Source organism: Ciconia boyciana, chromosome 4 (assembly GCF_034638445.1).
Source record: "Ciconia boyciana chromosome 4, ASM3463844v1, whole genome shotgun sequence".
NCBI classification, from domain to species: Eukaryota; Metazoa; Chordata; class Aves; order Ciconiiformes; family Ciconiidae; genus Ciconia; species Ciconia boyciana.
The window spans coordinates 66,445,856-66,460,917 of NC_132937.1; the positions used below are offsets into that span (position 1 = coordinate 66,445,856).

Sequence of the window (15,062 nt, forward strand, 5' to 3'; positions counted from 1 at the left end):
CTTGTGCACCCATCTAATCTAATCTCATTTATAAAATCCACTTCTTTATATTCTCTACCAGTTCCTGATGTAGGGAACCACACTTTAAATTGCTCTGCAAAGACCCTTCAGAAAAATGTTAGATCCATCCTATAAATACATCTACTGTTGGCATAATGTGTTCAAAACCAACAATGCCTCAAATATATATATAGTGGGAACACATCATATGACTGAAAAATAAAAGCTACTTATATAGTATGCATGTCCAAACATACATGATAAGAAAATTGACCAATAACATTAGAAGTGATATCTCAATATTATTCCCTAATCCTGTAAAAAAGCCTTTAAAAAAATGAACTGGGAGACAGCCAAATATCATGTAACCATTAAAGAAACTTCTAGTGACCATTTTGTTTAGTGTTTTAAAGCAGAAAAGGCAAAATAGAGGGAGGGAGGGAGTAAGGAGTGAGGGAAGGAGGGAGGCAGAAGGGGGAGAAAGAGGGGAAGAAGGGGGAGGGGAGAGACACACTCACCCAACCCAAGCAAAAGTTTTGTTACAGTATTGGGTAAGAGCTGTGTTCAAAACCTTTCTCTTTTCCAAGCTGCAGCATGTCTAATTGCTGTTACTACATCCCCTCACAAACCTTCCTATCTAGGTACTTCAGTGACCTAGATTCTCAAATATTAATTCCACTTACTCACAATTTCATGCTTCTTTCTTGAGAAAAGAGACTAGAGATCAATGAATGAAAGCACTCATACCAGTTTCCTAAACTTCAAGTAATTCACCGTTAGCATAATGATCCTTTTAAACCTTTTAGATAACACTGAAAATTTGCTTACATATTCAGTAGTTAAACACTCTCACAGGAACCTTAATGAAGTTGAAGACAATCAAACATTTGTCTTAAAGTCTTTTCAACTCTGAAGCAAAACAAAGCATCAAATCACTGTGTACATTCTGCAGTCACTCAGTGCAGAATGCTGAATCCAAACACTTCTTTAGACTTTAGGAATTTTCTCACTTTAAAAATTAAAAAAAATATATTTCTTGATCTTAAGGAAGATCTTAAAACCAGTCGCCCCTATTTAAACATTGATAGCAGCTCAGAAAGTATTTCCAGTAACTTCAGTCCAAGAAAGGCCTGAAGTCTAAGGAAGCCTCCCAAAAATCTTACAAAGTAACTAAATGGAAAAACTTGTTGCCTCTTGTGTGGCATTCCAATAAGAGGCCAAATGCCAGCATGAAATACAGTATCAACTACAGGAAATTAATGATCTATTCACTTCTACATATTTTACTGATTTTATTTAAAGAGCCTTGAGGATCTGCTCCACTTCAAAGGCAAGATATTAATTCAAGGACAGGAGTATCTCCATGAAGTACCTAATCAAAGACTCATTCTTTAGTAGTCTGTCATTTACCTGCAAAAACATACCAGTTTCCATTCATAACATTCTGCCAAACCAAGATCTGACCCAAATGTTATTAAGGAAATGCATCTAAAAACATTCTCTGAGAAACAATTTATTCCTCAGACTTTTGTGCCAAAATGTCAAGTGACAAAATATGTTGCATATATAAATCAAATGTATAAAATTAATTGCTTCAAACTTGGTACACTTGACTTCTCTTTTTGACAAAGCATATAGGCAATGCCCTTTTGAAAAACAATTATATTAAAACTGATCAGCAGACATGTTTAAACGTAATGATTTGATGGTGAATTCATAATGTAAAATTTACAGAGAAATTACTATCCTTAAAAACTGGTACGAGTCAATTAAAATCCTGAATTATTAACAGGTTTCACTGTATCAGAACAAGTGCATATTAAAAAAAATTTTAGTAGCTAACTTTCTATCAACAGCTGATGTTTAACATGTTTCTAAAATGTCTTAAAGACTATATTAATTATACCAACCACAAGAATGCAATAGTAAAAATTAAATTCTGAAGTACTTGGATGTCACAGAACAATCAATACTTTAGGAAAACAGCAGGGCAAAATCACCTCTATTTCAGCTGAGATTTAGCTTTTTCTAGCATTCTAAAAAGAAGTCCAACTTGATTAGGAACATTTTAAAGAAGTAATGCACCGTGATTCACATTTATCAATATAAATAGTTGTGGAAATCCCACTACCTGTCAAGAATTAACCATGCATGTTTACATCATTCCTGTGATCTAACCCTTCTCAGGTTACAGTTAAAATAACATTGTTCAAGGGAGAGGTTACATACCCATTTCATTAATAGTTGCTCTTGCTTTTGAGACAAAAGAACTAACTTCACTTGAGTGCATTTTTGCTCTTTCTTTAAGGTCAGCACCTGTAAATGAGATTTCACATACATGTTAGCAAGCCGTATACAGTACTGTAAATACATTTGCAAAGTAAAATATTACTGTATTCAAAAAAAATTTAAGTCTACTTTGAGACAAGGACAGTTCAAACTGATCACATTCATTTTCCACAGATTTCAAGGAAAACATGGACTGTTTATCAAGGAAAAACAAAACAAAACAAACAAAAAAATCGAATTACCACCACCAGATTTTCACTAAGTATATTCTTCTCAGTGACATTTCTTCTTCTCATATTAAGATAGTTTTATGAACAATAGCATTTATGCTAATATTTCATCTGACATATACTTTTATTTTCCCAACTGTGTCACAAAGTCTGATAAATATGCATTTTTCATATTGTGCTCGTTATTCTTTTATTGGTAGATCATAAAATATCTAGAGTGCATGTTTTTACATTAACAGACTACATTTATCGCAATGAAAAATTCTACAGTGGATCTAGTACCATTTTTCAACTCAGTCTACTGAAATGTATTTTTGAATAAGTTATATACCGTATTTTTTGTTCTTCCAAAAAGTGCTAAAACTTGAAAATTTTAATCTATTTCTTCAGGAATATAGGAAAATAATTCTGTTTAAAAAGTGCCCTGTAACTAGAGATGGTTACAAAAATGTGTTTTTAAAAATTCACTGATACGCAAAAATGACATTTTCTCTCATTGATGTGTAAAGAAAAAGAGAAACAGACAGTAATAACAATAATAGCTATATACAGAGTAGGACAGGAAGTCCATCTTTCTTACAGAGGAAGAATACATGAAAAAGACAAAATCTGCATATACACATTTATTCGCCAGAGAAGTGCAACATTTCCACTGGAACTTAGGTTCATTTTTACCAAATGGAAAAAATATGCACTATTAAGTCAGTCTCTTGGCGTATGTCTGAAAAGGCTAAACAAGGCATATAACCAACACAAAAAACAGTTCTATGTTTCTCTACCCTGAGAATCAAAATACTATCCATTCAGGAAAATGCATCAGACTCAGATTAAGTTAAGATTGTAATTCTGAATTTTAAAGTAAGCAGTCATAGGCTGCCCCTTTTACCTTTCTGGGCTTAATACACGCTAGACCCTCTTGACCCTCTTCATCAAATATAGTTTTAGACATACTTTTGTTGACAGCATTAGTTGAAATTCACAACTCTAGTCTAGGTCTGTGAAAATCAGTATCTCAGTCTGACATTTTCTGATAGACATCCAGCTGCTGTTTTAAGGTAACGTGCCTAATAAAGCAGCTCTGCATCTCCCCTTCTACTTCCATCATAACAAAGCTCCTCATTTCACTAAGACTTTTGTTCTCCTTCTATGCACGTCAATATAAAAACAATGAAGCATCAGTCCTGACTGCATTTGTATGTTTCCCACTAAATAATGCCAAGTTTAATTTACACTACCAGACACCTTGCCAAAAGCTTCCAAACAATCTTCTAGGATATGCCCAACTGAAGACAGTATGACAGGCCAGTTGAGCAGGCAGTATAAAACAGGAATTACTGTGATCAAGTATGCACTGCAGCAAAATTGCAATTGCTAGCTCAGTAATTCATTATCAATGCATACAGAAATCTTGCCAGGAACCTGAAAAGCAAACAAAATTTGCATCCATAAATCTGTGTGGAACTCTAAATCATATAAAACTGCAAGCAACTTTCACAAATGCATTTATGTACAGGGTTCTGTAGCTAAAAGGAGCTTTATAAAACTTGATGGCAAAACCTGCTTTAAAAGTTATATATCAGCAAGTGTGCAAATGAAAAAAATATCACTTCTCTGATAGCATTTAATGTCTGGGTCTAGCTTCTACAACTCTCCCCAAATCATTGCCTACACAAGAACAACAAGAAACTATGTGCTTTATCAACAAGAAAACTGTATGGCTGTGCAATCTGACTCAAAACTTCCACACACTGAAATCCTGCTCAATGGGCATACCTTTGAAAAGTATATAAAGAAAACTTCAAAAGAGAGGCACTGAACCTAAAAAATACCTCTAGTATTACTGTTAAGAAAATCTACTATTAAGGTAAGACTAAGGCAATTTTTATATTTTGATTTATTCAGACTCATTAAAAAATGGACTCAACCCAAAAAAACCCAACCCTTCTAAAACAAAACATGCACAAACTGCAGACTTCTTCCTTCATTTAGAATAAACATTTCCTTGAAGATATTTAGAGAAATCTATTAAGTTTTCAACAGAAACTTTTGTAAGAGTGGATTAAAAGGTAGCTGCCAATTTAAAATTAATGATTTTGAGTACTGTAAAGAATTTTCTAGTACAATAGCTGATCTTAGTGACTTAACCAACTTCTGTAACCTTACATTTCCCTTTTTAAGTATTTCCCCCTCATAACTGTCAAGGAAATGGAAAAAGTTCTTTTCCTACCCTTTCCTATTTTAGACCTCCAAAGCATAGTAATAGTAACTGAAGCTTTTTCAGAAAGAAGACTTTTAGGCAGAAAGCATTCACTGCACTCCAACAGAACGCGCGCCTTGGCATCCTCTGGTTCACAAGAGATGGAACTGCCACTGATTTAATACTTTTGTTCCTGTTATAAGATTCAACCACTAGATCAAAGAATTCTTGAAGAACTCCTTGACCCATACGGCAGAGAACTATTCACATGTTTCTTCGAAATCTGTTCTCACGTCAGAAGTAGGAAAGGTTAAGTTTCTGAAGACAGCCATGAAGGAGAGTGCAGATTCAACCAGAGACTTCTGCTCTCTCAGTTATTGAAATCAAAGATCCCTCCTCTCATCCCAAGTTTACCACTTTAAAGTATCTGAAAATAGTATTTGCTCAACTGCTGAGAGCAACAAAGTAGCTAACGTTTTCAAACCACAAAAACTCTCACAGAACGAACCCCTGCAACTTTCCCATGGGCCACAGCTGAAATCTGCGGACACATTTGGCCTATCTGCTTTCCCACCTCCACTCCCAACAGACTCTGGGGGCTGTACCATGGGTCTGTGACTCTACACCAGACTGAACGCAGGGCTCTCTAAGCCCTTCTACCCAAAGATGTAAGAAAGGGGAAACCTGCGCTACCAGTGAGCTGAGGCAAACTAACTGCTGGCGATTCAATTGTACACTCTAATTACGTCCTCACATCCATCCAGTTCGTACTGAAGCATGAACCATTGTTTTCTCTGTATGACGCTTTCTGGCACCTCAATGCTTTGTCCCACTGATTGCATCTCATCCGCTCAGAAACGTAGCAAAAGCTAGTCAAAACTAACTGTGATTCTAGGGGTCACGCTCCCCAATTCTCACCTCTCTGCTCCCAGCACTTTACAAACTCCCTTTCAAAGACTATGCAGTGCTGTTTTCAGATTACTAGCTGTTAGTACAGGACAAAAGAGAAGTGCAACAGTGAAAGACTACATTGACAGTGCAATCAGCCATCTCCTCCTACAGCTCCATTAGGATTAAGACAGGTACTCTCCACCTGTGAAGAATCTCTTCTTGAATCAACTTAATTCACAGAAGCATCGCTGACAAATTTACGAAGCAAACCGGTAGGAGAGAACTTCTGTGCAGACTTCCAGTGAACAGTCCAGTTTGCAAAATACAAGTACAAACAGCGGTCTTTTGGAGGTCTACTGAGCAGCAATTACATAAACTGGTATTCGCAGATCAACGCTTGGAACTACTGTGAGGAAGATGCATGCTGTTTTAAATACTACCTACACTTCTACTGAGGTTTGTCAATCCAGAAGAAAATATCTGTTTGATTTTGATCCGTCACTTTCTTATCTCCCCTCTCCAATACTGGAAGAACATAGAAAGTCTATTTTTTACCTTACTTCCTGTAAGTATAAAAACCCTGATGTAATCAATTAACTCTCTTTGCCTGTTTTTAAACATTTGGCTACTCAATGGTTGCCTGTTGTACACTGTCAGCCTAGAGAGTTTTTGCAGCACGTGCCTGACTTGCGTTTCACAATGACGCCAGAGAAAACGTTTATTTGAGAAAGCCAAGGGCAGTCCAGCAAGATAGGCATATTGCTGTTACTCACCAGAATTTTTCCACCTACACTTCTATATGACAAGGATGGCTATTTAACTTAGAGAACACACCAAAAGAAACCAAGTTTTACAGCAATTACTCTGACCCCATGCCTCTTGCCTTATTTGGATATTTTCACACACTTTCTAAACAGAATTTATATACTGTTGAAAAGCTGTGTGTTGTATTTGAAAAATCTGTTCCAACATCTTTGTATAAGACTCACTTTCCAAATACCATAAATGTCTAGAAATTTTCTTGTACAGTACTGTTCTATACTATGCTTTAACACGTACTTTCAAACACACCCCAAAAGCTGTAAACTAAAAAGGCATAAAATTTAATGCTTTATACATCACACTTAAAATTTTAACTTTACTCAATAAATATTTTTATTAAAAAATAAGTCTTTTAGAAATCTGGCACACCAAAATTAAACAGTGAAGTTATCCTACCAAGTGTCAAAAGGTGCCCAAAGTGCCTTTTCTCTGAGAAGAGGAAAGGAAGTGACACATGCACAGGCATTTGAGGTAGAGTAAATTATTAATTCTTACCGTAGCAATGTTATTTTGAGCTTGCCCTTTGATCTTGCTAAACACAGATCAACCAATTCTGTCAGCCCCCAAAATTTCAATAAGGAAGTGACATCCAAGAGTATCAGAATATACTCGCTTGCATACCCTGTCCAATTCCTCTGTATCTTGCTGGCAAGAACTAGGAACACTGAAAACTGCAAAGCTCAGAGGCACCAAGTATAATATGTTTAATAACCCAATGAAACAGGTTACGGAATTTATGAAGGAAACTTACAATGCTTTCAACTAGGAGTACAAAACAGGCACTACCTCACCAATTAAAAGGTTAAGAACTGCTATGTACCCACAGCTTATTCCCACACAAAGTAATTAAGCAGACTGTGAATTAATACCCCTCCTTTTCCACACAGAAAAATAGACACTTAAGATACTAAACTAAAATACTGAAGCAAATGGCCAACTTTGACATATGTTACACGTTAATTTATAACTACTACAAAAAACCCCACCCATTAGGGTACATGTAAATATCTTTCCTCAAAGGCAGATGTGTGCATCTTCTAGAGAAGCCATTGCAAGAAATCCAAGTTTAGCTCAAATCATTAGCAGAACCCAATCAGCTTTTATGAGGTTAGGAATACCCCAAAAGGGAGTTGTACACACATATTTGAGGACAACACTAGAGCCAACTTAAGTTCAAACTCAGAAAGATTTACCAACAATTTTTTCTCCAAATTTCCAATAATTTTAGAAATAAAGCTTTAGCTTTTACAACCTGAAATCTATTCAGGACAACTTAATTCCCAATTTTGAACAGAAACTGCAATACCTCATGAAACAAAGATATTTATTTAGAGATAGTGTTAAGTCTAAGGTGAGCAAAACTTTGTTTAAATAGAATTAGTGTTTGTTAAATATATACACCACAGTAATAAATAAGTTCTATTATTCTACCAACAGATACTTACTTCAAGTTAATATCCTTACAAAGTCTTTCAAAAAACCACAAAAGCATAATTTAAATTTGATTATAATAATGTCACCATGTAATAATGATTTTTATTTTGCCTTCAACCACCATTTTTCTGTGTGTAAAGTTATACGCTTGACAAATCACAGTACAAAACAAAGTCAACCACTACTGAAATCTCTTGCCTGTGTGAAAGAAAAAACGTTTTATGCTTTGCAGACAAAATAGGCATGCATTCCAGTAAGAATTCCATTGCACATCCAAGCCCAGCCACCCAGGATACTCTGATCATCAATCACTACACCCATTAGAGCTACTACTGATTGTATTCTTGAATAAAAACGAGTCCAGCCTGAACAATTAAGAACAGACAGAATGCTTCATAAATTTTAATTAACTGTTCTGGACCATCTTTCACAAAGTAACAAAAAAGATTATCACCTATTTGGTAGAATAACAGAAAAGTCTAGACTGGAAGAAATCTCTGGAGATCACCTGGTCCAACCTGCCATCAAATGCACAGCCCTAGATTAGGTTATCCAGGGTCCTTTCAAGTCTTTAATACTGCAAGCAAGGGAGATTCCACCACTTCTCTGGGAAAACCATTCCTATGTTTAATTCTTAATTAAGCATCTCACAATGAAGAATTTATTTATTTTATGTGGATGGAATTCTCCTAAAGCAACTTGTGCACACTGCTTCTTCTTCTGCCACTGTACACATCCTTGCAAACAGAGTACTTTTCTCTGTATCTACTGGGCACAGGAAGACCCGTTATTTCTACCCCCTCAGCAATCTCCAACCCTCTAATCACCTTCTGCTGGGCTACTGAGTGGAGTAAGCACATGCCTTGATCTGCTGATGGTTCCCTTCCTGATGCAGTCCAGGACAGCGTTTGCCTTCTTTACTGCCACGGTACACTGCCAGCTCGCTGTCCCCCAGAACCTCCAGGTCATTTGCAGCAGAGCGATACTGCAGCCAGTCAGTCCCCAGCCTGTTCTGCCACTTAAGATTATTCCATTCCAGGTGCAGGACTTCATATTTATCTTTGTTAAATCTCATGCAATTCTTGTTGGCCCAATTTTCCAGCCTGTCAAGGTCTCTCTGAATGGTGTCTCCTCCTTCCCACATACCTACCTCTCCTTCCACTTTGAAGTCATCTGCAAACTCAGTGAGGTTTCAATCCTACCATTAGAACATTTACAAAGATATTGAATAGTACTACTAGACCCAGCATTGACCCTCAAGGAACTCCACTTGTGACCAGCTGACAGTTTGACTTTAAGCCATTACATTACATGATCCTTTAATCTTGGCAGGTGAGTCACTTTTCACAGTCTGTATGTCCAGACTGGACCTTACCAACTTGTCTACAGGGATCCTAGGGGAGAAAATGTCAAATGCCTTGCTAAAGTCAAGGTAGATAGCATCCATAACTCTTCTCTCATCCACTGAGCAAGCGGTTTCATCACAGAAGGCAATCAGGTTGGTCAAGCACAATTTACCCTTGGTAAATCTGAGCTGGGTTTTCCCAGCCACTTTCTTGTCTTTCATGTGCCTGGAAACAACTTCCACAAACACTTGTTCCATAATTTCCCCAAAGACTGAAGTGAGACTGACTGGTCTGTAGTTTCCCAAATTTCCTTTTTGCAGATGGGTGTAGTATCTGCTCTTTTCTGGTCGCTTAGGTCTTCAATGACCTTTCAGATATGATAGATGGTGGCTCTGCAGTGCACCAACTCAGATACATCCCATCAGATCCTTTTCATCTGTATGTGTCCAGCTGGTACAGATGGACCTTAACTCAGTCCTCCTCTACAGTCAGTGGTTTGCTGTTTACTTTGTTGTCGCTTCTTGGCACAGAGACTTGGGAGCTGACCTTTCCTACGCAGACCAAGGCAAAAAGAAAATGGAGTACTTCTGCCTTTTCTGTGTCATTCATAACCAAGCTGCCAGTCCTATGCAGCAGTGGACCTACATATTCCTTGAACTTCTGCTTGGTACTAACATACCTATAGGAGTTTTTCTTGTTATTTTTGCCACCTTTTGCTAGTTTGAGCTCAACCTGAGCTTCTTCCATCCTAAACATATCTTTGCATACCTGAGCAATATTTCTCTATTACTCTTTGGGAGTCTGTCCCATTTTCTAAGGATAAGGTGAATAAACAGCTCCTCCAAAAATATATAACGGATATTTGACATATTAAAAGACAGGAAGAAAGCTTTTTTTTTTTCTTTTTAGAATAAAAAGGAATATTCAAATCAAAATGTTTAAAAGCTACAGAATGCACAAAATAAACTTATAATGTACTGAATACACACCAGTGTATTCCTAAATATTTTCAAGATTTTATGTACAAATTGATTATATCAATAGTTATAATTCAGTTACTAATTCAGAACATTAAGAAATTAAACATCATTTCATCAGGAATCATGGTTTTTAGTTGTGAGGTAAGAGAGATCTAAAAGTTATGGATAAAGGGAAAAAATATTACTGAAATATCTACTAAACAAAGAACTGCTAGCAATTTGCTTCTGAGGATCAGCTTCTTTTATGAGTACTACTGAAAAGAAAGATCTTACTCAGAAAGCAGTACAACTTACTGTCTGCCTTTTCTGTTCTCTGAGATTTCATATTTTAAACTTTAAATCAAACATGTGCATGTAACAGGTAAAATTTAAATTAAAAGATCATTTCCTCCAAGATTAATCTCTAAGAGAACAATGTATTGTTGGCAAGACATGGTTTTGCATAACCCTTCTTTTTGTTTTCTTATTCCTTAAGGATAGATAAAAATCTAAGATTCACATTAACTTAGCCTATGCTGTAGAGTACCTCAAAAGTCTTCAACGAGGAAGGAATCTCATGACATTTAGTCTTGGTCTCTACACAGTTTTATCCAAACTCTCATATCTTCTTATACTTAAATTTTTCCTTGACATTTATTTTTTAATTTGAAATTAAACAGACACGATCACCACTTTTACATGGCAAGTATGATTTGATCTCTACATTTTACTGCATTTCATACTGGGATTTAAAAAAGAAGAAAAAAAAATTCGCACTTTAGCAATTTAAACAAATTAGGTAGGAAACAAAAACCACAATGGTAAAGAAGTCAGTAACATATCACAAAATATTAAGCAAGTGCTGAAAATCTTCTCATATGAAAGGGAATGGAGAACTCCAAAGGTTGTAAGTATTCAGAACTCAATTTTTCAGACACGCAAAATTCTTAGAAAGTCAGCATACTATAAAGATCAGAATGATTTGAAATGAATATAAGTAAGGGTACATATGTTCATGATCATTAGGAAGAAATTTTAATATGTAATGTATAAGGAACAAAAAAAGTAAAACCAGTACATTACCATGGGACCCAGACTTAAGAGTGAATTAATATACTTAAAAGCTGGCTCTGAAGCCCCAAAGAGCTATAAACAAACAGTCACTGGCTAAAAACACAGATCTTAGAGGGTTATCTCTCAGTCTTTAGTACTGATACACAAACATATTAAGGAGGTTATGATACATTTTCCGTAATTGCCTGTTAAATAATATTTTGTCTAAGAAACTAGTTCACAACATGGTTATCACAAGGTTTTTAAAGCAGCAGACTTCATAATTCACCTTTCGTATCTTAAGAGTAACCACCTACTTTCACTAGTAATCATTTGCTTTATTGACAGCAACCACGAATCCTGTTGCACACTGGGATAGACACAAATTTTTGCACGCACCACCTGAACTGAGTACAAAGAAAAATGCATTTACATGTAACTTCAATAAAAAACAAGGTGCATTCTGAATTTCAAAATAATATGAGAAGGATGCTGGCTACAGTCATTGTAGTCAAGGGAAAAACAGTTAGCATGAAGGATGCTATGTATGTTTCCTACATAAGGAAGTAATTTAAATGAATAAAATTATTTATTTTTTATGCAGGACTTCATATTCCAGAAGTTCTGTGAATGTGGATATATGAGTTTTAAGTCAAAACTGATATTGATGTTCTTCCATATAAGATTTGCTGTCATAATTTACTAGCATGACCTGGGTATCTGCACTTTTTGCATATATCCGCTCTGTGTCACAGGAAAGTTCCTGAGAATCATCCAACTGTGAAGAACAAACAAAATGTCTCCAAGTCCTGTATATTTGAACCTTTGGCAGGATGCCAGTCCTGAGCATTCCCTCTGGTAAGATGGCAGTCTTGTAGGTCCACTGCTATAGGTTATCTCATCTCTTGCTATAATTTACACCCAGATCAGCATATTTCAAGCACCAGCTGCTAAATCAGTTCCCATAAACGGGATATTTCAGAAAATACAACTTTTGGGTTTTTTTTTTTTTACTTTTTTTTTTTCCCCTTTAAGCTTTTGAATCCCAAGCTTTTCTTAAAAGCCAAGGTGCTAATTCAGACAGGTTTCCTCCTCAAATCCAGGAGGAATGAACACAAATGACCCTAACTTTATACACAAAAGTTCTACAATCCCTTTTCAATGCCTATGCAAATTCAGACCAGATATAGATTAAAGTCAGCTGGCTCTTTTTCCATCCTGTCTGTCCAGCTTTAAATTTAGAAGCATACAACAATATTCCTCCTGTTAACCTTTTCTGCCACAAAAAAGGCAGCTTATACCTCACATGCCTTTCCTGAATTCATCTTCACTTGCAGAGGGGAAAAAAAAGAATCATTATAAGGATCCTAATCTCCCCTCTTAAAAAACAAAGCAAATTTTTTCCCAAACACCAACCAGTTTTCTTTGTGATGCTTCCATCATCCAACAACTGCCTCAGTCACTCCCTAGTATCCTCTTACACAGCCAAAACATTGTGTAACTATCACAATAGGGCTTCCTGTAGTTTCCTCCATGGCACATGAAAGAGACCAGTACTGGTGAAAAGATAGAAGAACAGGACAGCTACTTGTTTCCAAACAGTAAGTTAAGACAATATTAACTTTGATTCTGTGCTATGCCTCACTTCTAGTGACCCCTGTCAGGCTAACAAATTAGGACTAGCAGAAGACAAGCATGGAGGCTGCATCATCCTTACTCTCACATAGGTATAGAATCAGTGGAGAAGACAGTGGTGGCAGTGAAAGTCACCTAGTAAGTGGCTAGGAACCACAAATATAGACCTCTAGAGTAATCAAATCAGGATAAACCTGTTTGTCCCAATCTGCAAATAATCCCTCATACAACAGTCCAGCTACTTAAACGTGGCAAGACCATGAGTTTACACCTCACATCATGGTGATAAATATCAGCATTTAATAAAAAGCAATGTATGTTGCAATTATTATTCAATACAGAGCTTTTTTTTTAACCAAAAAAAAAAAGTAAAGCTACTTCCTACACCACTTGTATTTCTATGTTATTTCCACAATAAGCATTACAGAAGTACTTCTTTAATCCAGTCATTCTGGTAGTCTGAACACCCAACTTCCTCAAACCACTTTTCATTTTCAAATTCAACCTCCCCTAAGAGGACTTCTACATCATGCCTATACCATGATGTGCACTTTCTGGTAATGAAACATAACTGAATTCTTACACAGAATAACATAGTTCAAATTAGACAACCATAAAATCTGCATGTTTTTACCCTACTGTTTAGCTCCAAACTAATGGTGGAATCATTAATTGTGATTTCTATTTATTCTACACCTTCCATAAGAAAATCTTCTGAAGAGATCAGCACCAGAGTTCTTGGCTTTTAAACAAGGAACTAAAAGTGATTTACTCAATAGAATAAAAACGTATTTTTATTTTAACACCACTACTACTGAAAAAAATTGCATCAATGTAGCACTGCATCTCATTTGTATCAACTGCAATAGCTTTGCAGTGAGTCTGCTAATATCTAATCCCTATAATGACAAGTGACACACAGGTCTATCTTCTGATTAATAAGCAGGGATTCCTAAAACTTGCTAGCGGTGAGATTCTTCATCTTTCTTCTTTAACCTTAAATGAATAGTGATATTCAGATTGAACATTCTTAGTAAATAGTATTAAGCCTTTCAACTCAAAGAAATATGAACACACCTGAAACTTTGAGCAACCTGCTGTTTGTTCCACTTTGATTTCTAGTAAATTAAGTAATCAGAACAAAACAGACATCTTTCACTGCACTATTACAGATGACTGACTCAAATCTTTTGCATATACCATATATCTGACCACTGTACATATGGTTTTTTTTATGTTAAAAGGAATTGATACTGCTGGGTTTATCTATTTTGATTAGTAGTAATTACAAAAATAGTTAACTAACAGCACACACAGTTTTATGAGCTGTAAATAGAAAAGGAGGAAGTGTGTTATGTGAAAGTCAGAATCTCTTCTAAAGAAATCCTGAAGTCGGTATTCAGGCATAAATCCTATTACAGAAAGGAGGCGTTCTTCCTGAGAAAACCACAATTTGAACTGTTAAATCACCTGAATGTAGATGAAGGCATGGCTGAAAACCTGCTTCTTTTTCATGACCCTCCATCCCATCCCTTGATTTGACAGGCATCACCCAGTATCTCTTTAGCTTCTTTAGCTGCCTTTCCCCGCCCCCCCCCCCCCCCCCCCCCAATGATCAGTATTAGTCATATTGGTATATTAGCTGGAAACTTCCAGCAGGTCAAGATTCAATGACACTGGATTCTGTGCAGCTATGCAGCAGGTGATACTTTCAGTGGAACAGTTAAAGAAGCAGGTAAACAATACATGTAGTATACAAAAATAAACACACCTTGTGAAGAATATCTGTAACAATAAGACTTGTTGCCTCCCAATGACAAGATGATCGTTCTCTGCATACAGCAGACCACAAACAAACTTGAGGATAGATTTGAAGTAATGGCCTTAGAAAGATTAGACGAGGTGACTACTGAGTTTGACTAGGAACCTTTCCAAGCTACTGCAGAAGAACAAGGACTTTTGTGGGAAAACTCAAACAGGAGAAGAAAAGCCTTCAAAGCTAAAGATATGGAGCTCAGCTTTGGCCACTTTAAGTCTATTCAGAAAGCTTAAATCTTGAACTCAAAAAAAAAAAAAAGCATTAAAATGGCTGGCATTCCTGCATAAACATCTCTGGCTCATACTAATACTGGGCCAGCACTCCAGGCCAAAGTTTTGCCATTCCACACAGCACTGTGTGAAAGTAACGACTAGTAAGCATTTGAGC

The 15,062-nt window shown here is 36.3% G+C and overlaps 1 protein-coding gene across 4 annotated transcripts in view; it reads right to left on the reverse strand.

Moving 5' to 3' along the window:
• The window catches only part of AUH (AU RNA binding methylglutaconyl-CoA hydratase), a 194,026-nt gene that overhangs the window by 155,443 nt on the left and 23,521 nt on the right, over window positions 1-15,062 (reverse strand). For all 4 annotated transcript variants that reach the window (XR_012042200.1, XR_012042201.1, XR_012042199.1 and 1 more), the window contains one exon: window positions 2,230-2,316. Coding sequence is in view for 1 of the 4 variants with exons in the window: in XM_072859803.1 (XP_072715904.1) it covers window positions 2,230-2,316 (87 nt within the window). In the remaining 3 variants the exon portion in view is untranslated. The remainder of the gene's footprint in view (window positions 1-2,229; window positions 2,317-15,062) is intronic.